The sequence below is a fragment of the Acinonyx jubatus genome, chromosome C1, assembly GCF_027475565.1.
Source record: "Acinonyx jubatus isolate Ajub_Pintada_27869175 chromosome C1, VMU_Ajub_asm_v1.0, whole genome shotgun sequence".
NCBI classification, from domain to species: Eukaryota; Metazoa; Chordata; class Mammalia; order Carnivora; family Felidae; genus Acinonyx; species Acinonyx jubatus.
The window spans coordinates 36736322-36761938 of NC_069381.1; the positions used below are offsets into that span (position 1 = coordinate 36736322).

A 25617-nucleotide genomic window follows, 5' to 3' on the forward strand; every position below is an offset into this window, starting at 1 on the left:
GTAGGAGTCTTGGAAAAGGGTGAGACAGAGAAGGGCAGACAGTCTGATGGGAAAGAGGGGGAGATCATGGAGGTTGTGAGGGAGGCAGAAGACAGGGGACGGGAGACACAGACAGGAAGACAAGATGGTAGGCAGGAGGTTCTCGGGCTCATCCTTGTCTGCACAGATTTTAGAGGAGCTTCCTGAGATGCAGGTGGATCCCATTCTTGGACCTCAACACAATTCTTGGCCAGGGAACAGGGACCCTGGAAGGATCTGGCGCCAGCTCAAAGCGGAGCAGGGTCAGGGCCACCGCCACCTTCATCTCGCTCATGGCAAACTGCTTCCCGATGCAGTTCCTGGGTCAGGGAGGGAAAAGGAAATGAGAAGTGGCCTCAATCCCCTTGCTGGGAACAGCACATGCAGGGCCTTCCTGCATGGGCCCGGCCCCAATCCCTTTCCTTCCAGGACACCCACACACATCTCGACCCAAGCCTTGCTTCACACTCTGCCCCTGACCTTTGACAAAGCCTACAATCTTCCAGGGCTAGTTCCTTCTACCTCTGCTGTCGGCAGGCCTGAAGTCCTCTTATAAGAGGGTCAGCTCGAGAGGCACGCAGCCAAGTCAATGATCACTACAACAGTTAATCATCAGGGTGTTTGCTGTCTCTATAAGCCATTACTGATTTCAAAAATGAGAAGCCAGTACAGGGTACTATAGGGGCCAGCTGGGCCACTTTAGGCCCTAACCATATGGGGGGACAAAGGGACCCAGATCCTCAGAGAAAGGACAAGGTGGAATTGTGTAAGGAAAACAGAATGGAATCAGAGAGACATCCAAATGGGCAAGGCCCTAACGATGCTCAATCTGCTACACCATCTCCTTCCCAGTTTGGGTCCAGACTCCTGTGCTCCCCTCAACCCCTCTGTCAACCAGTTTCTGTAGATTCCAAGTCTACTGCAGAAATGTCCCTGTTGGCCATCCCTCAATCTCCTCACCCAGGCTTCTCTGTCTCCTGCCTCCCATTCCTCCCCTGAAGCCCCGCCCAGCTCAGACTCTCCCAGGCCCTCCATCACAGCTAGGGGCATGTCCACATGCCTCAGCTGGCATTAAAGCCCTCTTTGGCTTGTTCCCTCACTCACCTATCACCTGTCCAGCTCTGCCTCCCCACTGAGCTCCTGCTGATGTGATCCCTGAGAATACGCTCCCTCCACCTCTGCCTGCCTCGTGCTCAAGGCCAATGACAGCCCACGCTCACCCTCTCTGCTGGCTGTACCTCTTCATGCCCGGATCCTGAAGTCACACTAATATTTTTTACTCAGGGACACATCACTTTCCAGAACAGGACAGTGCCAGGAACGTGGAATGTCCTACAGTGTGTTCAATTAGTAAATGATGGAGTGAATGAATGAATGAATGATGATGTCTCTTTGAGTGGGAGCATTTATGGCTGTGAACTCTTGGCGGCAAGGGCAGTATTTTTCTTCTGCGTTCCACCTCCTAACATAAGACGTAGCACACAGAGACAGGCTTAAAGAGTAGTCTTAGAATTGCATGAAGTTTATTGAACTAAAAAAAAAAACCTGAATGGAATGAAATATGGTAGCCATTAGGTCTGAGCTAGAAATGGATCTCTCTGGCCCTCTCCTGTCCTCACTGGCAGCCACACGACACGCACCAGTGTCTAAGGCTCAAATCCTACAGCCAGTATCTGGAAGAATAATTTGCTTAAAGCCTATTCTGTGAAAGTGGATTTAGTGTTTGAAGAAAAGAACTCGTTTCTAGTAACTACTTACAAGATTTAAGGAATTTACTAATTAGAGGACCATTTCAGCAGCACTGGAGGATTTCACAGCAGCCACTCTGCAGAATAGTCATCCAGCTCCACAGTCACTTCAAGTCTGCTTTATGTTTTATACTCCAGGAAACTTTCAAATAGCATGTGTGTCATGTATAAAACAGTGGCTTTTCTCTCAAAAACAGTTTAATGTCTTTCTTGCATCTATTTGCCCACTTATGCAATTGGACTCTAAGTATAATATTAATGTGTATAGAGCCCAGATCATATGGACTGATTTGACAACTGGGAAAAATGTCAAGTACATGTGACCATTACCATGGACTCAAAAATTCTTTTGGATAGATGCAAACATAATACTGACACAAATTAGTTGAATACTTCATTAATCCCTTAAGAGGCCACAGTAACCATCCTCATGTATGACATAAATATTTGAGATATGCAAGGCAGCTGAGAATGGAAACACATGCAAAGAATTCAGTGGTGCAGTTCGGGGAAAGAATGGCTGGTTTGAGAATGTGTATGAAAGAATCTATCAGATTCCATCCAGATTTTGAAATCGACAATACTTGAAAATTAACATGTGAGAAAATCTCTTGTGCAAAGTCATACTCATACAGTGAATCAAATACTAGAATGCACTGAATTTTGGAGCAGCCACCAACACTGAAGTGTGGCTGGAGATTGGGGAAGAGAAATGGGTCAATGTCTCCAGGTCGTGCCATGCTTCCCAGCTTTCTTTTGTACAGAAAGGCACATACCTCTTTCCCAGCACAGAGACAAGCAAAGGCATATCTACAGACACCCGTATACAATAGGAAGTCACAAGTATTGGATATGTACCCAGCAAGCAGTCACCCACTCCCATCCTGTTACAAATAACTCACCTTGCTCCTCCTGAGAAGGGCAAGAAAGCATGGCTGTGTCGGGCAGAACCCGGTGCAAACCGTGAAGGGTCAAACACCTGCAGAGGGAGCACCAGGGCCAGGACAGGTATAATCAAGCCCCTCCGTCCTATTAACCAACCACCAGACAGACTACCCAGAGGTAGGACAGGAGAATGGGTTGGTCTGGAGAGCTCATCCCATCCCCTCCTCCCAAGCCATCATACCTCTGGGTTTGGCCACACCTTTGGGTTGTGGTGAAGGGCATAAATGGAGAGGAACACTGGGAATCCTGTGGGACAGAGGAGAGAAGACTGATCATACCCATGCCACGAGGGGCCATGTGCACACACAAACAGTTTGCTAACCACAATAAGAGCCATGTCTCATCAACACTGAGAGGAATGATCGTGTTGCAAGAGAGGTGGGGCAGACAAGGCAAAGCATACAGGCAGAAAATACTAGATAACCCTGCTCAGGCTGAGAAGCAGGAAAGAACTGGAGGCTTACTTACTCTTTGGGGCAACTCAAGTGACAACTCAATTCACATTTATCAAGTAGCATCCATAGGCCCTTGGGTAATATGCATGAACTCATTCAATCCTCCCTCACAACAACCCTCCAGTGAAGGCACTCATGTCCCCATTGTCCATATCAGGCACCTAGAGCCTCAGAGAGGCTAAGCTCCTTGCCTATATCCACACAGCTAGGATGTGGCAGGCCTGGAGTTCAGATCAGAGGTGAGCCAACGGTGGCCTCCAACCATGGCTGGATTCTCAGATCTGGTCATCAGGTACTCTCTGCCACCAATCTGAGGGCCCCCCACTGACTGGACTGTCAAAATAATGACAGTGGATTCCCTGATCTGCTTCAATGACTCGACCCCACAGGGAATGAAAAACAGCTCTGTCTGGCCCAGAGGGATTTTCTCTCCAGCCATCAAATCTCTGGATATTAGAAGTTTATGCTAATTTTGAAGCCCCTTGCTGAAGTCAACACCTCCTTTTAGAGAAGATGCAATGTATTGAGTCGTTTTTATTTTAACTGATATGTATATAGCTGTTTGCATTTGTCACAAAGGGGTTATCCAAATGTTATGTCAGATCTTCAGGATATTCAAATAGATACATTGGTCCATGAGTTTAGACTTGGAGTCAGGAACTGGAGTATGCAGTTTTAAATCAGAGAATGTCAGTGCCTTCAGTGGGAATGCTGTAGCGTCACAAAACAATGGGATCTCATGGTAATAGAATGTTTTTGTTGGATAAGTTTGGAAACTTAGGATTCTGTTCTTTTGAGATCTTAGAATTGAGATGCACCTTACAGGTTATTTGGGAGAATGAACCGAAATAGAATATATTCTCCATAGATAGGAAGGGGAAGTAACCTTTATGACACTTTGGCAGTGCTCTGGCTCTGTGTCAGGCATTTTCTATCCTCATCCAAACTAAAGAGTAAGTGTCCATTTATGGATGAAAGATGACCAGAGTGATTGAGAACTGCCACATGACATGTGGACCACTGACGTCCCATGTGTTCCTGCAGAGTGTTGCTGTGTGAGTGTGGTGACCTTCATACCTTTGGGTAAGGAACGTCCATCAGGGAAAATGATGGGCTTGTTGAGCTCTCTGCCAATGCCTGGAATTGGTGGATAGAGTCGCAGTGCCTCTTTAATGCACATGGTGGTGTAAGGCATCTGGTCTAGGTGGTCCCTGAAACGAAGCTACCCTGAAGGACAGGCAAGACTCTGCCAAGCAGGAAATTCTCCAGTTGAGTGGGCTGGGCAATCCCATCTCGTGAGCCCTCACCAGGTGATGTGGGTACCATCCCCCAGGAGACTCTGGACCTCCTCCCGGCACCTCTGCTGATGCTCAGGGTGTGTGGCCAGGGCATAGAGGATCCAGGAGATGCCACTGGCTGTGGTGTCATGGCCCTCAAACATGAACGTGTCCACTTCGGCGTGGAGGTCCTTGTCAGTCAATCTGCTGCCGTCCTCCGTCTGAGAGGAAATGGTGACATGTCAGAGTTTGCCCCTCCCTCCAAGCTTGTGGGCAAAGCCTCATGCTTCCTCTGCTCACACTCACTCTGGCAAAGAGGAGGATGTCCAGGAAGTCCAAGTGCCTCTTGCTCCTGACCTTCTCCAGAGCTCCCTCCTCCTGCAGCTGAGCCTTCCTCAGCTTGATCACTCGGTCTGTCCCAGAACAGTGTTCCCAGGCAGAGCTGAGAGCTCTGGGTGCCCAGATACAGCTACCCCCTTGGCCCACCTACCCCCAGCTGTCCCAGCCTGGGTGCCATTTGGATCAGGAGGAGAGTGGTAATAGGTGTACGTGTCAGGGTGCGAGCTGTAGCACCATGTGCTTGCGGGTTGGGTCGCCACTCAACAGCACATCCCAGAGAGACACTGTTTGAATGCCATTGGCAGGGAGTCTCATTCAACCTTCACCCACGTGATGACAAATATCAGCTCAGGCACAGCACTGGCATCCTAAAACCTGCACCAGGGGGGTACCCAGTGTGGGTGTGTCCCAACCTCTGGAGGGGCCTTGGAGGGACAGAGCTCTGCCTGAGTGTTTGGGGCCAATCCCTTTGGGATGTCTCTGAAGAAGGAGGTGAGCTGCCTAGGGGCCAGAGTCCAACCTGTATGTTGATGGGCAATCTGGCAGGCCCGGTGGTTCCAGTGGCCTTCAGGGGTCAGCCTATAAATGATGTCATCCTGGTGGAAAACATTCCTCACTCGGGAAAAAAACAGGTTGCTCAGGTCTTGAATGGCCTGGATGTAGGACTGGGAGATCCTGAATGGGAAGGATGCAAAAGGGCCTAAATGGTGGCAGGCATCTGCCCTGGAGTGGATTGGGGCTGTGGGTGAGGGTTCCTCAGTCAGTGGGACAGGTACCCGAAGCATTCACCATTTCTTTCTTATGCTCTTGAGACCCTCAGCCCTTTGCAAGGGACATAGACAGCCAAGTTTTTCCCTGTGGCAAGGATCAGGGATCTGTGCCTAATGAAGGTGTGGTGTGGGCTGAATTTGACTGTGGCCTGGAGCTCTCTGCACAATGTTGCTGTTGTTGATGGGAAACACCCAAGCTACCTTACCTACCTCCCAGGATAAGTCCATGCCAGTTGGTAGGAAATAGGTCCTGGTGCCTGAGAATTTCACTGACCTGTCTGCTTGGTGGCTGCCTTGGTAGCTGAAGGCGCACTTCATAATGGTGTCTAAGGTCATCAAGGAGACATGCTCAAAGATCTCCACATATGAGTTCTGTCTGATGAGGTCCTCCCATTTGTCCTGTGGTGTAGGGACACATTAATCCTCTACTCCTCCAGAAGGCCCATGCTGACAAGGCTAGGCTTTCTCTTCTGATGGGATGTCCTCTCTTTCTAAAGTGGCTGTGTTTTTAGCATTTTAGGAAATATAGCAAATAAGTGTTTGTAATGTGATGAGTATTTTCACAGAAACTTTTGCTATGTAATTAATCATGATCTCTCTTAACTTAGGAGCAAGTTATGGCACTAACCACCTTTTAGAAGAACACAAAATGTTTCTGAGGGCCAAAAGGTGGATGTTTTCTGCCGTTTGATCTAGACAAAAGAAACAAGTCAAGTCCCACGTTAGGGAGCAAGCGTCAAGGCAGGAGAAAGGCTAAGGCATCAGTACCAGGATTCCTAAGGAAGGGATATCAGGGACCACATTTCCTTTTGTTCATCAAATGTCAGCTGAGCACAGTTAGTGAGAAATAAGGTTCTGCCCAGAGGTGGTATGATGGTGCAACCCAGGCCTGGGGGTTGAGACCTGGTCTCCATTTCCCTCCATGGAGTGGCTAAAATCCATGCAGAAACCTTCAGCCCCAGCCCAGAGCCCATGTCAGTGACATCCTGAAGCTGCTACTGCCAGGCCAGCCAGGGTCACTTGTCCTGTTGTCCAGGGGGATTGACTGCTCTTCCTATCCAAGCCAAAGACATCAAGTGGGGAAGAGAATGGACCCTGGATCCACCATGACTCTCTCTTTTGTTGGCAATGAGCACAGAGTGGAGGCAAGCTTGTGCCTGGAACTTTCCTGTCCCATCCACCCTGGGGAGCCCTGTCTCCTCGTAAGATATAAGTGCTGTGCCTGATGGATGTCTGTGGGACACACATGCCTGAGAGTGGGCTCTGAGAACTGTGCTATGGGTGTGAGTGTGCAGGTGAGCGCGGGACGGACTTACCAGCATCACGCGGACAGAGTCATCCATGAACCCCACGTAGGGCTTCAGGATGCCATAGTGGAAGGCTGGGGTCAGCATCCGCCGGTGTTGGAACCACATCTGACCATTCAACAGGAGCAAACCATACCCTGGGCCACAATGGGGGTGTGTGGGGAGAGGTACTCCCAAGAGTCGTCTAGGAATTTGGGAGGAACCCAGGGTGTGAGAAGAAGGGCATCCTGGGCAAGTCTGGGAAGGCCAGTGCATGTCAGGAAGGTGACCACGCAAGTATTGGGTCACAGCAAGTGGTCATGACAGCTGAGAGATCAAGGTTGAAACCGAGCAGGTCGCAGGTCATAGAAGGACTTCAGTGAAAAGTCAGGCTGAGATCATTCTCAAGGACTGTGAAGTGATGTGAAAGAAGCTGAGCTGCAGGAGAGCTCTCCCCACCATTAGGAAGGGGTGAAGGTATTTTTTTGAGAGAGAGAAAGAGAAAAGGGAGAGGGAGAGATGGTGAGCCAGGGAGAGGGGCAGAAAGAGGCAGAAAGAGAGAATCTTAATCAGGTTCCAAGCTAGGTGTGGAGCCCATGTGGGGCTCAATTCCATGACCCTGGTATCATGACCTGAACCAATATGAAGAGACATCCTCAACCTACTGAGCCTCCCAGACATCCAGAGGTGAGAGTTTTTTCAGAAGAAGAGAAATGAGGCTCACTTCAGAGTTGAGGGTGTGACTTTGGTGCCGGTCACTACAGTCTTGTTTTATCTGGGCCAAATGGTTAGTTGTTGGCAAACAGGAAGGTGGACTATAGTCCTGGTTAAATGTACTTACCTATCCAGGGAGCCAGGAATCTGTAGAGGCCATGAGACTTTGGGTCTGAAAGTTAAGAGGGCATTACAGGACTGAGGGGAACATGGAAGGCAGGCTGCCCCCAGGAGGTGCTGTGGTCCAGGCCAGTGGCCCTCATTCCTTCCTGAGGATTGTAAGCTGGCAGTTTGTGATAAGCCACTCCCCAGTTGCCTCCAAGCCCTGACTCACTTCCTTTCCTGATGGTAACTTGGGCTTAGGAGGGCAGATTCAGTGGTCCATAGCACAGCCCCAATGAGACTGTTTTCAGCAAAGAAATATAGAAATCAGGCATTCTATGACCCACCACAGACAGGGATTCTGAATACCAGCCATCATGGACAGCAAATTGACTTTGAGATCTGGGATCATATCAGTGTGGTGAAAGAAAGAAGAAAGAAAGAAAGAAAGAAAGAAAGAAAGAAAGAAAGAAAGAAAGAAAGAAAGAAAGAAAGAAAGAAAGAAAGGAGGGATGAAAGAAAGGAAAGAAAGAAAGAAAGAAAGAAAGAAAGAAAGAAAGAAAGAAAGAAAGAAAGAAAGGAAAAGGAAAATGTAATCCCTCACAGCTGTTTAAGCATTCCATCTAAGTATCTATATTTGGCCTTATGCTGGCTTGTGCACTAGAAGGATGGTTGCTGGAGGATACTGAAGGCTGAGCCATGACTCTCTTCCAGAATTTCATAGTCCCAAGGAATATACCCAAGAGAGAAGAGCCATAGCAGAAGACATGCGGGATAGTTCTCACCTGATCGCCCCAGGATCACCTTCATGTAGTCCGGGTCATAGACTATGAGGGTAACTTTGCTCCCCCACAGCCAGCGAGGACTGGCGCACAGGTATTTCTCTGCCCTTTTCTGAAGCCCTTGTAGCTCTTGGCCATCTTGGAACTGTAACCGAGGGAAAGACAAGTCAATAAAACCTTCCTCTTTAGGTGCACTGCTTAGAGTGGTGGTGGAAGGTAGGATGGCCACAGGGTGATAGTTCTAGCTATCCACAGTGCTTAAGAATTTGGGACTGTTTCTGATGAGACAGGTTCTGATCTAGATTCCACATTCAGTGAACTTATGTTCTAGTGTGGGAGTGGAGTCGGGGAAGAGAATCAGGCCTTAGAGTCTGAAGTGTCCTTCAATTACTTAAGGGGCCTGCTCTGTGCTCCCAGGTCATGGCCATCATGGGTTACCCTTGTCCTTAGATCCAGTGCAGTGACCATCCAGTGGGAGCCTCTTACCACAAAGCTATGTTATTTTGTCCTCCAAGATCCCCTCAAACCTGCACAGCAGGGGCCCTGGGTCCTGTTTCTGCCCAGTGACATGCCTCTATTCTGATCACATGCTCTCCTCCTCTAGGGGACCCCAAGGAGCCAAATGGTGCCATGCCTGGCTATTCCCCTCTCTGGGCCATTCTGAGGGCCACTGGTCTCTCAGTATTCTGGAGAAACACTTGGGGCTGCCATCTGTCCCTGAGCAGGTCTGGCAGAGGCCAGGTGAGACTCTCATAGGTGCCCATGGTGGAGATAGGTGCCCATAGGAGGAGACGGTGCCCCTGGTGGCAGTGGCGGGTACCCTGTTGGCAAACACCTCCAGCCTCCACTAGCCTTCAGGCTGCAGCCACCCACTGCAGGCCATGCTCCACTAATGCTACAGCCATGAAAAATGTCCTGCAAGGGAGACACAAGGATAGAAGGTGGATAGAAACAAAAGAGCAGCACAGACAATGGTCAGGTATTGTGGGCTCTACTGGCTAGCAGTCCACCTGAGACAGGAGAGAGGAAAGATAGGGCTGTTGACTCACCTATTACCCACCCTGCAGTTCCCCTTTCATAGTTCCTGGTGGATTTCACCCCTAGGTAGTACAGTGAGTTTGCAGACCAACAGCATGCTTGTCCTTCATAGGCATTACATCATTTTCATTTTTATCAATTAGAGTGTTACTGTCACCTTTGGTCTGTGCCAGGCAACATTTGCAGATTAGAATGACTTGCTTGAGACTCTAATCATCAGCAGCAGCCTCCCCATTTTACAGAGGAGGAAACAGAGGCATAGAGTATGTGGCAGAGCTAGGATAAAATCTACGGAGCTTGGCTCAGAGACCACATGCTTCCCTGTCCCCATTGTGACTTGTCACCTTGCCTGAAGGTTACCTTTAACTCACCTCAGGTGGCATTCTAACTCCTGACTTAGCCAATAACAGAGGAATTGAATAAAGGAAGGTTTCAGATAGAATTATAAAAACAAGAAATATTTGGCTACAATATCTGATAGGTCAGCAGCCGATGAGAGATGATTGGGCACCGGGAGTAATATTCGTTATGTAGCAGAACCTGTCTGCTTACAGAGTCTACATACAGTCAGTTAATGGGAAAGTCACTGGAGGAAGTTTTTTAGTTCCTTATGTCAAATCCCAGCTCGGGAAGGTGACAACTGCATCTAACAAAAGGTCCCAATTTCTCCAACTGGACAAATAATCTGGAAGTCATTAGTGCAACAATGTGCAGGAAGGAACTGGGCTCTGGCTGTCTCCCTGTGGCTGACATGAAGTTTCCATCTCTGGCGCCACTCGGTTGAAATCGCTCTGCCTCTTCCTCTGAGAAGAGACCGGTCTCCGCTCTCTGCAACACCCCACCTCCTAGGCTTGTTCAATCCACACCCCACTAGTGAGCCCCTCTCCAAGTGCCCCCTTCCTGTAACCCTCCCTCGGGGACCAGTGCTGACAGAACTGGCTGGGTAGGTGCTGTCTCCCACCCAGTCACCCCAAGCTGCTCCTTCCTCTGTCACTGCACAACCTGAGTCAAGCATCCCTTGGGGTCAGCTCTGCGCTGGCCACCGGGGTACTGGAAGGAGGTGACATCCTCAGCCCATGGATTACATGGTGCCGGGTTTGGGGAATGAGAGCTGATGTGGAAACAGATTCTGTTAATGGTGGAGCTCAGTGTGAATGCTCTTTACCTGCCCCATCCTGGGAACCTTCTCCTGTGTGCCAGTGACTTTTCAGGGTTGTAGCACTGACACCACCAGTCTGGAACATCCACAGTCTCAGGCACCCAACCTGGTTGTTCCCTACACCTGACGTGATCCCCAGTCCAGCAGTTGACCCTGTTTTCCTGTAATCTGCACCTTCTGAGATTCCTGTCTATGGTCTGAGTCCCAGGCATCTCAGGGCCAAGCTGAGAGGATGGGGTTGAGTGGCTGGGCAGGGAAGCATCAGGAAGCCTGTTGTGAGAGAAGAGGCAGGGTTGCTCAGCCTGAAGGGGAAGACTCAGGAAGGAGCAGCCATTGTCTTCAAAGGGCTAAGCTACAAAACAGCCTGCGGATCTGCCTAAGGAAAGAGGGTCAGACTGTCCTGAGGGCACTAGCACAGGTTTCCTTGGAGGGGCTGAGCTCCAGGGCTGGCTTGGGGCACTGAGGTCTGAGAGGTAAGCTAGACCCACGTGCTGTCACCCAAGAAGCCTGTGTGGGATATATCTGCTGACCAAGCGGATGCTCTGAGAATCCAGGCCTGCTCTGTCCTCCCAACCCCCGTCCAGCCGCTTCCTACCTCCTGGATGTGCCCAAAGAGCCAGTGGGAAGGAGGGGACGGGAAGTGCTGGACTACTTTGAGCAACCACTGCCTGTGCAGGTAGAGCTGTGCTGCCTTGAGCAACAGCAGAGCCAGGCCTAGCAGAGAGGCCACTTGCAGGAGTCCGGAGACACTGCCCAAGGGTCTGGTGAGGCTCAGTACAGAGACACTCATGGTGCAGGGACAGCTGAATCCTCTGACTGTCCCTGACTGTGGCTGACCTCCCCTGAGCACCCCAGCCTTGTCAGTCCAAGTAGGATTGCCCTGCCCACCTGGAGGGAGGGTAAATGGAGGGGGCAGAGGTTAGACTGGGCCTCCAGTGTTCATTAACTGTGAGGATCCCTCTTGGGAACCAGTGGCAGGAAAGCTTTCTCTGCAGACAGCAGTCAGCAAACTCCCACTTGGCCTTCTCCCTATTATTCATTCAATATTTCAGGAGCACCTGCTAAGTGCCAGCTGTACTTAGTGCCACAACATGGCTGGCTGCAAACAGACAAGAGCCCTGCAAACAAACTGATAGAAGACCACCGTTCAGTTATAAAGTTGAGAACATGTGCTTGCTGGGAATATTATCCCTTTTCAGAAAGCAAAAGTCTTACAGGGAGCTAGTGTGATGTGGCCACAGGAGAACTGCCACTGAGAGTGCCAGCTGGGATTAGAATCAGGGGTTCTCCCGACCACCTGCCTCAGCTGCCTCAGCAATGTTCCCCATGCTTGTCACTATCCACTCACTAGTTTTGCCTGGGGCCAAATGGGCCAGCAGACAGAGCACCTGCCAGAGACTCAGATCTCCAGCCCCAGGGCACACTCATGACTTAGGAAGCCAATGACATTGACTTCCTGAACCTCAGTTTCTCTTTCTGTAAGGTTGGGTAATCATCCCTTTCCCAAGTTCCTCCCAGGAATGCATATTCATGCAGTCACTCATGCACTCAGCCAATGTTCTTGAGCTCACTATCTGCTAGGCAAAGGCAGAGAACTAACCTTACAGGAAAACACAATAAAGCCTGTACTGAAAGAGTGAAGTGTGGGCCAGGCCCTACCAGGGAAAGAGAAAACAAAACAGGAGAGTGGGAGCTTTAAGGGTGAATAGGAGTTCACCAGGTGGAGTGCTAGAGAAGGGGATGGGCACTAAAGGCTCATGGAGAGCCTATGAAAGAAAACATTTCTGATGAGGACAATTTAATCTCTTACTTGTTCCTGATTCTCTTCTCCAAAGTCAATTTTAGGCCCAAAATTCGGAAAAATACAAACAAAATATCTTCATGAGGATTTCTTTAGAAGGCATCTTCCATGAGTCCCCTTTTCCTTCTGCCCTGTTCCTCACCCATCTCACTGTAACTCCAAAGTCCTTCTCTTTTGCCCAACTTCATGATAGGAGATTCATTACACAACCCACAGCACTGGAATTCCTCTCCCCCTAAATCGGGGCTTCTGTCCAAACCCAGGGGTACGTAACCACTTTACTCATTCCTCTCAACCTTGCCCAAGTTCTGTGGTTACTTCCCATTCTCTCTGGTCCCAGCCAAGGGAATTTGGACCCTATTCCTTCCCTTACTTGGCCCAGCACCAGTTTTGCACCTAGCACACCTGGACAACCTGTGGAGGGAGGTTGGAAGTGGGTACTTGGAGTGGAATGCTGTGTGTCAGTCTGTCTTTTCCTCTCTGAATCCTCGATTTCCTCTATATAGTTGGGCGCATATACTTGTAAATAGCTAACATTTACTGACTGCTTACTATGTTCTAGGCACTGAGCAAAAAATATTATATATTTTATCCACAACCATTCTAACACAGATTTTTTTAAATGTTTGTTTATTTTTGAGAGAGAGAGAGAGAGAGAGAGAGAGAGAGACAGAGAGAGAGACAGAGAGAGAGAGAGAAAGCCAATTGGGAGAAAGGCAGAGAGAGTGGGAGACAGAATTGGAAGTGTGATCTGCTCTGACAGTAGAGAGCCCAATGTGGACTTCCAACTCATGAACCATGAGATCATGACCTGAGCCGAAGTCGGATGCTTAACCAACTGAGCAACCCAGGTGCTCCAACCCGAAACAGATTTTTTCAAATAAATCTCAAAATCTGAATGAGAACACCAAGGCACCCAGAGCTTAGTTGCCTTTCCAGGGTCAATATACTGGTAAGAGGGAGAGCCAGTGTTCAAAGCCAGGCAGTCTGGCCAGTCCCTTAAGGGGCTAAGTTTGTGTCATTTGGGAAACCAGCAAGACAAAACAGTACAGGACAGACCAGCGCACAGGAAGAATAACGACAGGAGAGGCCAGACAGGCTAGAGGACAGGTGCGTAATCGAGAGTTACACGCCCAGTCAGGGCTACAGCCAAGTAGGAGGAGGGTAACAGAAAACTAGTAGGAGTCTTGGAAAAGGGTGAGACAGAGAAGGGCAGACAGTCTGATGGGAAAGAGGGGGAGATCATGGAGGTTGTGAGGGAGGCAGAAGACAGGGGACAGGAGACACAGACAGGAAGACAAGATGGTAGGCAGGAGGTTCTCGGGCTCATCCTTGTCTGCACAGATTTTAGAGGAGCTTCCTGAGATGCAGGTGGATCCCATTCTTGGACCTCAACACAATTCTTGGCCAGGGAACAGGGACCCTGGAAGGATCTGGCGCCAGCTCAAAGCGGAGCAGGGTCAGGGCCACCGCCACCTTCATCTCGCTCATGGCAAACTGCTTCCCGATGCAGTTCCTGGGTCAGGGAGGGAAAAGGAAATGAGAAGTGGCCTCAATCCCCTTGCTGGGAACAGCACATGCAGGGCCTTCCTGCATGGGCCCGGCCCCAATCCCTTTCCTTCCCGGACACACACACATCTCGACCCAAGCCTTGCTTCACGCTCTGCCCCTGACCTTTGACAAAGCCGACAGTCTTCCAGGACTAACTCCTACTCCTACCTCTGCTGTCAGCAGGCCTAAGATCCTTTTACAAGAGGGTCACCTCCCTGAGCCGCACAGGCAAGTAATGTGATTTCTGGCAGTGTTGTCTGGCCCTCTTCTGTCTCCACTGGCAGCCACACATCTTCCACCAATATCTAAGAGGAAGGACTCATTCCCAGGGAGAAACCAAATCCTAGAGCCAATACCTGCAAACATAATCGGCTCTAAGCCCGTTCTGTGAAAGTGGATTCACTATTTGAAGAATTGATAGATTTATGTATTCAGAAAAAAACTTGTTTCTAGTAACTCTTGGAAAGTTTCCTGAAGTTACTATTTAGAGGACAACTTCAGCAGCATCGGAGGATTTCACAGCAGCCACTCTGGAGAACAGTCACCCAGCTCCACGGCCCCTTCAAGTCTGCTTTATGTTTTATACTCCAGGAAACTTTCAAATACCATGTGTCATGTATGTATCAGAGGCTTTTCTCTCAAAAGCAGTTTAATGTCTTCATTTGCATACATTTGCCCACTCAGCGTTGGACTGAGTGTAATGTTAATGTGTGTAGAGCCCAGACCATATATACTGATTTGACAACTGGGAAAATTGTCAAGTACATGACCATTACCATGTATTCAAGAATTCTTTTGGATAGATGCAAACATAACAGCCACACAGATTAGTCGAAGACTTCATGAAACCCTTAAGAGGCTACAGTAACCATCCCCACGTATGACTTAAATATTTGAGATATGCAAGGCAGCTGAGAATGGACACACATGCAAAGAAGTCAGTGGTTCAGTGCGGGGACAGGATGGCGAGTTGAGTAGGAAAGGCTGGTTTGAGAATGTGCACAAAAGAAGTCTATTGATTCCATCCAGACTTTGAAATCAACAGCAGTTGAAAATTAACATGTGAGAAAATCTATTGCGCAAAGTCGTACTCATACAGTGAATCAAATACCAGAATGCAGGGAGCTTTGGATCAGCCACTGACCCTGAATTGTAGCTACAGGTTAGGTATGAGCGATGGGTCAAAGTCTCCAGGTCATGTGGTGCTTACCAACTTTCTTTTGTAAATAGACAGGGATACACCTTTTTCCTAGCACAGAGACACGCAACGGCATATCTGTAGGCACCCATATTAACATAGGAAGTCACAAACATCAGGTATATACCCAGAAAACAGCCCCAATCCCATCTTGGTACAAGTAACTCACCTTGCTCCTCCTGAGAAGGGCAAGAAAGCATGGCTGTGTCGGGCAGAACCCGGTGCAAACCGTGAAGGGTCAAACACCTGCAGAGGGAGCACCAGGACTAGGACAGGTGTGGTCAAGCCCCTCCTTCCTATCAACCAGCCACCAGATGGACCACCCAGAGGTGGGACAGGAGGATGCATTGGTCTGGAGAGCTCATCCCAGCCCCTCCTCCCAAGGCCATCATACCTCTGGGTTTGGCCACACATTCGGGTTGTGGTGAAGGGCATAAATGGAGAGGGACACTGGGAATCCTGTGGGAGAGAAGAGAGAAGACGGATCATATCCACGCCACGAGGAGTCATGTGCATGCACAAACAGCCTGGAAGCCACAGTGAAAGCCACTGCTCATCATTGTGAGTGGAATGACTGTGTTGCAAGAGAGATGGGGTGGACAAGGAAAGCACCCGTACACTCATTACTAGAGAACCATGCCTGGGCTGAGAAGTAGGAAAGAACAGGAGGCTTACTTTTTGGAACAACTCAAGTGACAGAAAACTCACATTTATCAAGTAGCATCCATAGGCCCTTGGGTAATATGCATGAACTCATTCAATCCTCACAACAACCCTCCAGTGAAGGCACTCATGTCCCCATTGTCCATATCAGGCACCTAGAGCCTCAGAGAGGCTAAGCTCCTTGCCTATATCCACACAGCTAGGATGTGGCAGGCCTGGAGTTCAGATCAGAGGTGAGCCAACGGTGGCCTCCAACCATGGCTGGATTCTCAGATCTGGTCATCAGGTACTCTCTGCCACCAATCTGAGGGCCCCCCACTGACTGGACTGTCAAAATAATGACAGTGGATTCCCTGATCTGCTTCAATGACTCGACCCCACAGGGAATGAAAAACAGCTCTGTCTGGCCCAGAGGGATTTTCTCTCCAGCCATCAAATCTCTGGATATTAGAAGTTTATGCTAATTTTGAAGCCCCTTGCTGAAGTCAACACCTCCTTTTAGAGAAGATGCAATGTATTGAGTCGTTTTTATTTTAACTGATATGTATATAGCTGTTTGCATTTGTCACAAAGGGGTTATCCAAATGTTATGTCAGATCTTCAGGATATTCAAATAGATACATTGGTCCATGAGTTTAGACTTGGAGTCAGGAACTGGAGTATGCAGTTTTAAATCAGAGAATGTCAGTGCCTTCAGTGGGAATGCTGTAGCGTCACAAAACAATGGGATCTCATGGTAATAGAATGTTTTTGTTTGATAAGTTTGGAAACTTAGGATTCTGTTCTTTTGAGATCTTAGAATTGAGATACACCTTACAGGTTATTTGGGAGAATGAACAGAAATAGAATATATTCTCCATAGATAGGAAGGGGAAGTAACCTTTATGACACTTTGGCAGTGCTCTGGCTCTGTGTCAGGCATTTTCTCTCCTCATCCAAAGCAGAGAGTAAGTGTCCATTTATTGATGAAAAATGAAGACCAGACATATTCAGAACTACCCCGGGATATGCGAATTTCTGACCTCCCATGTGCTCCTGCAGAACTGATGCACGAGTGTGCTGACCTTCATACCTTTGGGCAAGGACCGTCCATCAGGGAAGCTGATGGGCTTGCTGAGCTCTCTTCCAATGCCTGGAACTGGCGGATAGAGTCGCAGTGCTTCCTTGATGCACATGGTAGTGTAGGGCATCTTGTCTAGGTGGTCCCTGAAACAAAGCTATCCTGAAGGACAGGCGAGATGCTGGCAAGCAGGGAATTCTCCAGTTGGGTGGACTGGGCTCTCCTATCTCGTGAGCACTCACCAGGTGATGGAGGCACCATCCCCCAGCAGGATCTGGATCTCCTGCCGGCACATTTGCTGATGCTCAGGGTGTGTGGCCAGGGCATAGAGGATCCAGGAGATGCCACTGGCTGTGGTGTCATGGCCCTCAAACATGAACGTGTCCACTTCGGCACGGAGGTCCTTGTCAGACAAGCTGCTGCCGTCCTCCATCTGGGAAGACATGGTGACACAGCAGGATTTGTCTCCCTCCTCCAAGCTTGTGGGCAAAGCCTCATGCCTCCTCTGCTCACACTCACTCTGGCAAAGAGGAGGATGTCCAGGAAGTCCAAGTGCCTCTTGCTCCTGACCTTCTCCAGCTCTCCCTCCTCCTGCAGCTGAGCCTTCCTCAGCTTGATCACTCGGTCTGTCCCAAAACAGTGTTCCCAGGCAGAGCTGAGAGCTCTGGGTGCCCAGACACAGCCACCCACCTTAGCCCAACCTGCTGCCTGTATCCTGGCCTGGGTGCCAGCTGGATCAGGAGGAAAGTGGTAATGTCAGGGTGAGAGCTGTGGCACCATGTGCTTGTGTGTTGGGTCACCCCTCAACAGGACAGCCCAGGGAGGCTCTGCTTGAATGCTGCTGGCAGGGGGTCTCATTCAACCTTCATCCATGTGCTGACACATGTCAGCTCCTGCACAGCACTGGCATCCTAACACCTGCACCAGGGGGGTACCCAGGGTAGGTGTGTCCCAGCCCCTGAAGTGGCTCAAGGGGGGATAGGGCTCTGCTTGAGTGTTCAGTGCCTGTCCCTTTGAGATGCGTCCAGTGAAGGAGGGAGCCACCCAGGGGTCAGAGTCCAACCTGTGTGTTGATGGGCTAGCTGGCAGGCCCGGTGGTTCCAGCGGCCTTCAGGGGTCAGCTTATAGATGATGTCATTCTGGTGGAAAGCATTCCTCACTCGGGAGAAAAACAGGTTGCTCAGGTCTTGAATGGCCTGGATGTAGGACTGGGAGATCCTAAATCGGGAGGATGCAGAAGGGCCTTGATGGAAGGAGACTTCTGCCCTGAAGTGGATTTGGGGCTGTGAGTGAGGGTTCCTCAGTCAGTGGGTCAGGCAACTTGAGGCATTCGCACTTTCTGTCTTAATACCCTCAAGACCCTCAGCCCTTTGTGAGGGACATTGCAGCCAGGCTTTTCCATATGGCAGGGACCTGGGATCTGTGCCTAATGAAGGTGTGCTGTGGGCTGAATTTGACTGTGGTCTGGGACGCTCTGCAGAATGTGGCTGTCTGTGCTGGGAAACACCCCAACTGCTCTACTTACCTCTCAGCACGATAGGAGATAGGACCCAGAAACTGAGGATTTCACTGACCTGTCTGCTTGCTGGCTGCCCTGGTAGCTGAAGGCACACTTCATAATGGTGTCCAAGGTCATCAAGGAGACATGCTCAAAAATCTCCAGATATGAGTTCTGTCTGATGAGGTCCTCCCACTTGTCCTGTGTTGGAGGGACACATTAATCCTCTACTCCTCCAGAAGGCCCATGCGCTCTCTGTAAATATTCTGATGAGATGTCCTCACCTTCTAAAGGGGATGTGTTTTAACATTTTTTTAATGTTTATTATTGAGACAGATAGAGACAGAGTGTGAACAGTGGAGGTGCAGAGAGAGAGGGAGACAGAGTCAGAAGCTGGTCCAGGCTCCAAGCTGTCAGCACAAAGCCCGACATGGGGCTTGATCTCACAAACTGTGAGATCATGACCTGAGCTGAAGTCAGACATTTAACCGACTGAGCCTCGCAGATACCCCAGATGTGTTTTAACAATTTGGGAACATACAGCAAATATGTGTTTGCAGTGTGATGAGTTTTTTCTCAAAAACTTTTGTTAAGTAAGTAATCACTATCTCCTACAAGTTAGGAGCAATTTATGGTGCTAATAACCATAGCAGACCGGAAAACAATGTTTCCAAGGGGACAAGGGGTGAATCTTCTCTCTCCTGTGATTGATCTAGACACGAGAAAAAAAAGGTGAAGTCCCACATTAGGTAGCAAGTGTCAAGGCAAAAGAAAAGTAATGGGCCAGTACCAGGATTCCTAAGTAAAGGTATCAGGGACTGTTCAACAAATGTCAGCTCATCACAGTTAGTGAGACAGGGTCCTGCTCAGAAGTGATATGAGGGCATGATCCAGCCCTGGGTTTTGAGATCCGGTCTCCACTTCCCTTCATGAAGTGGTGAAAATCTATGCAGAAGCTTTTGCCCCAAGGCTAGTGTCCACCTCAGTGACATCCTGGGGTGTTCACCTGTAAATGAAGCTGCTACTGCCCAGGCCAGCCAGGGCCACTTGTCCTGTTGTCCAGGGGGATTGACTGCTCTTCTTATCCAAGCCGAAGACATAAAGTGGGAGGAGAAGGGACCCTGGATCCACCATGACTGTCTCTTCTGTGGGCAATGAGCACAGAGTGGAGGCAAGCCTGGTACTTTCTTTTCCCTCCCTCGTTGGGGTACCCGGTCTCATAGTAAGGTATAAGTGCATGATTTTTAGGGCGGTGCCTGATTGATGTCTCCAGGACACATCTGCCTGAGAGTGGGCTCTGTGAACTATGCTGTGGGTGTGAGTGTGCAGGTGAGCGTAGGACGGACTTACCAGCATCACATGGACAGAGTCGGCCATGAGCCGCATGTAGGGCTTCAGGATGTCATAGTGGAAGGCTGGGGTCAGCATCCGCCGGTGCTGGAACCACCTCTGCCCATTCAACAGGAGCAAACCGTACCCTGGGCCACAATGGGGCTGTGTTGGAAGGGATCTCCCAAGAGTTGTCCAGGGTATTTGGGAGGAACCCAGAGTGTGAGATGAAGGGCATCCTGGGTGAGGCAGGGAAGGCCAGTGCATGTCGGGAAAGTAAATTTCCAAGAGCTGGTTCACAGCAAGTGGTCATGACAGCTGAGAGATCAAGATGGAAACTGAGTGGGGTGCGAGTCTTAGAAGGACTTTGGTGAAAAGTGAGGTTGACATCATTTCCGAGGACTGTGAAGTGTTGTGGAAGAGGCTGAGCTGCAGGAGGGCTCTCCCCACCATTAGGAAGTGTTTCATCAAAGGAGAGAATGGACATATGAGGAGTTTAAGATACAAAACAGATGAACATAAGGGAAGGGAAGCAAAAATAATATAAAAACAGGGAGGGGGACAAAAGCCTAAGAGACTCTTAAATATGGAGAACAAACAGAGGGTTACTGGAGGGGTTGTGGGAGGAGGGATGGGCTAAATGGTAAGGGGCATTAAGGATTCTACCTGAAATCATTGTTGCACTATATGCTAACAAACATAGATTTAAATTAAAAAATATATTAAATAAAAAGCCCTTTAAAAAGAAAGATAAAAAGAAGAGAATGGAGAGGATGGAGCTCCATTCAGCGATGAGGGTGTGACTGTGGTTCTGGTCACCTCTTGTTTAATCTGGGCCGAATGGATAGTTTTTGGCAAGCCTAACCAGAAGGTGGACTGTGGTCCTGATTCCATGTACTTACCTATCCAGGGAGCCAGGAATCTGGAGGAGTCATGACGCTTTGGGTCTGAAAAGTACAAGGGGCATTACAGGAAACTGGAGGGAACTGAGGAGGCAGCTGTGGTCCAGGCCATTGGCCTCCATCCCTTCCTGAGGACTGTAAGCTGGCAGTTTGTTTCCATCCACTTCCCACTTGCCTCCCAACCATGAATCTTGTTTCTTTCCTGATAGCCACTGTAGGCTCATGATGACAGACTCAGTGTCTATAGCATAGCCCCAACGAGGATTTTGAATCAGCAAGAAATATAACTGCTGTCCTCAGTGCCACTGAACAGACAGTAGCTGGTGTGTATTTTTTAAGGATGACCCAGGATTTCCATGACATAGCATGGGCAACAGATAGGGTTCCAAATCCCAGCCATCATGGATAGCAAATTGTCTTCAAGATCTGGGATCATATAAGTTTGGTGAAGGAAGGAAAGAAGGAAGGAAGGAAGGAAGGAAGGAAAAAAAGGAAGGAAGGAAAAGAAAAGAGAAAAGAAAAGAAAGAAAGGTAGAGGGAAGGAAGGGAAGGAAGGCAAGAACAGAAATAAGGGAGACAAAGAAAAAAGAAAAGAAAAGAAAGAAGAAAGAAAGAAAGAAGCAAAGAAAGAATGAAAGGAAGAAAGAAAGAAAGAAAGAAAGAAAGAAAGAAAGAAAGAAAGAAAGAAAATGAAAAATGTAATCCCTCACAGCTGTTTAAGCATTCCATCTAAGTATCTATATTTGTCCTTATGCTGGCTTGTGCACTAGAAGGGTGGTTGCTGGAGGGTACTGAAGGCTGAGCCATGACTCTCTTCCAGAAGTTCGTAGTCCCCAAAGAATGTACCCAAGAGGGAAGAGCCATAGCAGAAGACATGTGGGATAGTTCTCACCTGATCGCCCCAGGATCACCTTCATGTAGTCCGGGTTATAGACTTCAAGGGTAACTTTGCTCCCCCACAGCCAGCGAGGACTGGCGCACGGGTATTTCTCTGCCCTTTTCTGAAGCCCTTGTAGCTCTTGGCCATCTTGGAACTGTAACCGAGGGAAAGACAAGTCAATAAAACCTTCCTCTTTAGGTGCACTGCTTAGAGTGGTGGTGGAAGGTAGGATGGCCACAGGGTGATAGTTCTAGCTATCCACAGTGCTTAAGAATTTGGGACTGTTTCTGATGAGACAGGTTCTGATCTAGATTCCACATTCAGTGAACTTATGTTCTAGTGTGGGAGTGGAGTCGGGGAAGAGAATCAGGCCTTAGAGTCTGAAGTGTTCTTCAATTACTTAAGGGGCCTGCTCTGTGCTCCCAGGTCATGGCCATCATGGGTTACCCTTGTCCTTAGATCCAGTGCAGTGACCATCCAGTGGGAACCTCTTACCACAAAGCTATGTTACTTTGTCCACCACGATGCCCTCAACCTGCACAGCAGGGGCCCTGGGTCCTGTTTCAGCCCAGTGTAATGCCTCTATTCTGATCACATGCTCTCCTCCTCCAGGGGACCCAAGGAGCCAAATGGTGCCATGCCCGGCTATTCCCCTCTCTGGGCCATTCTGAGGGCCACTGATCTGTCAGCTGTCTGGACAAACACGTGGGGCTGCGATCTGTCCCTGAGCAGGTCTGGCCAGGGCCAGGTGACAATCTTGTAGAAGAGACATTGCCCAAGGTGGCAGTGGCAGTTACTCTGTCGGTAAATACCCAATGTCCACTGGCCTTCAGCCTGCGACCACTCAATGCAGGCTATGCTCCACTAAAGCTGCAGCCACAAAAAATATCCCCCAAAGGAGGCACAAGGACAGAAGGAGGACAGAAACTAAAGGGGCAGCACAGACAATGGTCAGGTGTTGTGAGCTCTGCTACTAGCAGTCATGCTGAGACAGGGGAGGAAAGATGGGGCTGTTGACTCACCTCTTTCCCACCCTGCAGTTCCCCTTTCATAGTTCCTGGTGGATTTCACCCCTAGGTAGTGCAGCGAGTTTGTGGACCCACAGCATGCTTGTCCTTCGTAGGCATTACATTATTTTCAATTTTTATCAATTATGCAGATTAGAATGACTTGCTTGAGACTTAATCAGCAGCAGCATCATCCCCACTTTACAGAGGAGGAAACAGAGGCATAGAGTATGTGGCAGAGCTAGGATAAAATCTACGGAGCTTGGCTCAGAGACCACATGCTTCCCTGTCCCCATTGTGACTTGTCACCTTGCCTGAAGGTTAGCTTTAACTCACCTCAGGTGGCATTCTAACTCCGACTTAGCCAATAACAGAGGAATTGAATAAAGGAAGGTTTCAGATAGAATTATAAAAACAAGAAATATTTGGCTACAATATCTGATAGGTCAGCAGCTGATGAGAGATGATTGGGCACCGGGAGTAATATTCGTTATGTAACAGAACCTGTCTGCTTACAGGGTCTACATACAGTCAGTTAATGGGAAAGTCACTGGAGGAAGTTTTTTAGTTCCTTATGTCAAATCCCAGCTCGGGAAGGTGACAACTGCATCTAACAAAAGGTCCCAATTTCTCCAACTGGACAAATAATCTGGAAGTCATTAGTGCAACAATGTGCAGGAAGGAACTGGGCTCTGGCTGTCTCCCTGTGGCTGACATGAAGTTTCCATCTCTGGCGCCACTCGGTTGAAATCGCTCTGCCTCTTCCTCTGAGAAGAGACCGGTCTCCGCTCTCTGCAACACCCCACCTCCTAGGCTTGTTCAATCCACACCCCACTAGTGAGCCCCTCTCCAAGTGCCCCCTTCCTGTAACCCTCCCTCGGGGACCAGTGCTGACAGAACTGGCTGGGTAGGTGCTGTCTCCCACCCAGTCACCCCAAGCTGCTCCTTCCTCTGTCACTGCACAACCTGAGTCAAGCATCCCTTGGGGTCAGCTCTGCGCTGGCCACCGGGGTACTGGAAGGAGGTGACATCCTCAGCCCATGGATTACATGGTGCCGGGTTTGGGGAATGAGAGCCGATGTGGAAACAGATTCTGTTAATGATGGAGCTCAGTGTGAATGCTCTTTACCTGCCCCATCCTGGGAACCTTCTCCTGTGTGCCAGTGGCTTGTCAGGGTTCTAGCACTGAAACCACCAGTCTGGAACATCCACAGTCTCAGGCACCCAACCTGGTTGTTCCCTACACCTGACGTGATCCCCAGTCCAGCGGTTGACCCTGTTTTCCTGTAATCTGACACCTTCTGGGATTCCTGTCTATGGTCTGCATAGGTTGGGAAACTGCTAATGTCTGAGTCCCAGGCATCTCAGGGCCAGGCTGAGAGGATGGGGTTGAGTGGCTGGGCAGGGAAGCATCAGGAAGCCTGTTCTGAGAGAAGAGGCAGGGCTGCTCAGCCTGAAGGGGAAGACTCAGGAAGGAGCAGCCATTGTCCTCAAAGAGCAAAGCTGCACCACAGCCTGCAGATCTGCCTAAAGAAAGAGGGCACCAGCACAGGCTTCCTTGGAGGGGCCGAGCTCCAGGGCTGGCGTGGGGCACCGAGGTCTGAGAGGTAAGCTAGACCCACGTGCTGTCACACAAGAAGCCTGTGGGATGCATCTGCTGACCAGGAGGATACTCTGAGAATTCAGGCCCACTCTGTCCCCCCATTCCCCAACCAGCCCCTTCCTACCTCCTGGATGTGCCCAAAGAGCCAGTGGGAAGGAGGGGACGGGAAGTGCTGGACCGCTTTGAGCAACCACTGCCTGCGCAGGTAGAGCTGTGCTGCCTTGAGCAACAGCAGGGTGAAGCCTAGCAGGGAGGCCACTTGCAGGAGCCCAGAGACACCGTCCAGGGGTCTGGTGAAGCTCAGCACAGAGACACTCATGGTGCAGGGACAGCTGGACCCGTTGACTATTCCTGACTGTGGCTGACCTCCCCTGAGCACCGCAGCCTTGTCAGTCCAAGGAAGATTGCCCTGCCCACAGAGAGGGAGGGAAATAGGAGGGGGGCAGAGGTTAGACTGGGCCTCCAGAGTTCATTAACTGAGAGGATCCACCTTGGGAACCAGTGGGAGGAAAGCTTTCCCAGCAGACAGCAACAGTGGCTGGCAAACTCCCACTTGCCCTTCTCCCTATTATTCATTCAACATTTCAGGAGCACCCCTAAGTGCCAGGTGTACTGAATGCCACAACACAGCTGCCTACAAACAGACATGAGCCCTGACAGCAAGAAGACCGCAGTCCAGTTACCGAGTTCAGAATGTATGGTTGGTTGGCTTATTCTCCCTTATCAGAGAGAAGTCTTACAGGGAGCTAGTGTGATGTGGCCACAGGAGAACTGCCACTGAGAGTGCCAGCTGGGATTAGAATCAGGGGTTCTCCCGACCACCTGCCTCAGGTGCTTCAGCAATGTTCCCCATGCTTGTCACTGTCCACCCACCAGTTGTGCCTGGAGCAGACTGTGCTGGCAGACAGAGCACTGGCCCTAGACTCAGATCCCCAGCCCCAGGGCACGCTCATGACATAGGAAGCCAGCAATGTAGACTACTTGAACCTCGGTTTCTCCTTCTGGAAGGTGGGGTAATCGTCCCTTTCCCAAATTACCCCCAAGTTCCTTCCTCCAAAGTCCTCCTTTCTCGACTTCATGACAGAACCCTTGGACCAGAGTTCTTTCCTGCTTCCCCTAAATCCTGGGCTCCTGTCCAAACCCTAGGGACATAATCACATTATCCATTCCCCTCAACTTAATATGGTTACCTTCCATCCCTCTGTGGCCCCTGGTCAGAGACTTTGGAGCCGGACAATTTCCCTTACTTGGCCCAGCACCAGCTTTGCATCTAGCATATCAGGAGCAGTTGTGGAGAGAGCTTGGAAGTAGGACAGCCTGGGTGCAATTCTGGGGGTCACTCTGTCTTTACCTCCCAGAGTCCTCGGTTTCCTCTATACGGTGAGCACATGATGCTTGGTGTAGCTAACATTTAGTGAGCACTTACTATGTTCTAGGCACTGAGAAAGAAACCTTAGAGGTTTTCTCCACAACAACCCTACGGAATAGACTT

The 25617-nt window shown here is 49.6% G+C and overlaps 2 protein-coding genes across 3 annotated transcripts; both read right to left on the bottom strand.

Moving 5' to 3' along the window:
- Window positions 1–23: 23 nt before the first annotated feature.
- Window positions 24–11513, bottom strand: LOC106973482 (cytochrome P450 4A11-like). The gene is made up of 12 exons (XM_053213726.1): window positions 11229–11513; window positions 8440–8581; window positions 7680–7724; window positions 6869–6996; window positions 5827–5951; window positions 5303–5457; window positions 4750–4856; window positions 4474–4664; window positions 4244–4377; window positions 2893–2957; window positions 2669–2745; window positions 24–338 (listed from the first exon to the last, which is right to left on the bottom strand). Exons 1-12 carry the CDS (start codon window positions 11421–11423, stop codon window positions 170–172), a joined length of 1533 nt encoding a protein of 510 aa, XP_053069701.1. The 5' UTR covers window positions 11424–11513; the 3' UTR covers window positions 24–169.
- A 2131-nt stretch (window positions 11514–13644) lies between these two features.
- Window positions 13645–24549, bottom strand: LOC113597990 (cytochrome P450 4A11-like). Of its 2 annotated transcripts, none has more exons than XM_053213702.1 (12): window positions 24250–24549; window positions 21528–21669; window positions 20636–20680; window positions 19755–19882; window positions 18481–18605; window positions 17970–18172; window positions 17426–17532; window positions 17149–17339; window positions 16919–17052; window positions 15578–15642; window positions 15353–15429; window positions 13645–13950 (listed from the first exon to the last, which is right to left on the bottom strand). In XM_053213702.1, exons 1-12 carry the CDS (start codon window positions 24442–24444, stop codon window positions 13782–13784), a joined length of 1581 nt encoding a protein of 526 aa, XP_053069677.1. In that variant the 5' UTR covers window positions 24445–24549; the 3' UTR covers window positions 13645–13781. The 2 variants fall into 2 exon arrangements, with proteins under 2 accessions (XP_053069677.1, XP_053069678.1); XM_053213703.1 differs by having other exon boundaries at window positions 17970–18124; window positions 24250–24548.
- Window positions 24550–25617: the final 1068 nt, after the last annotated feature.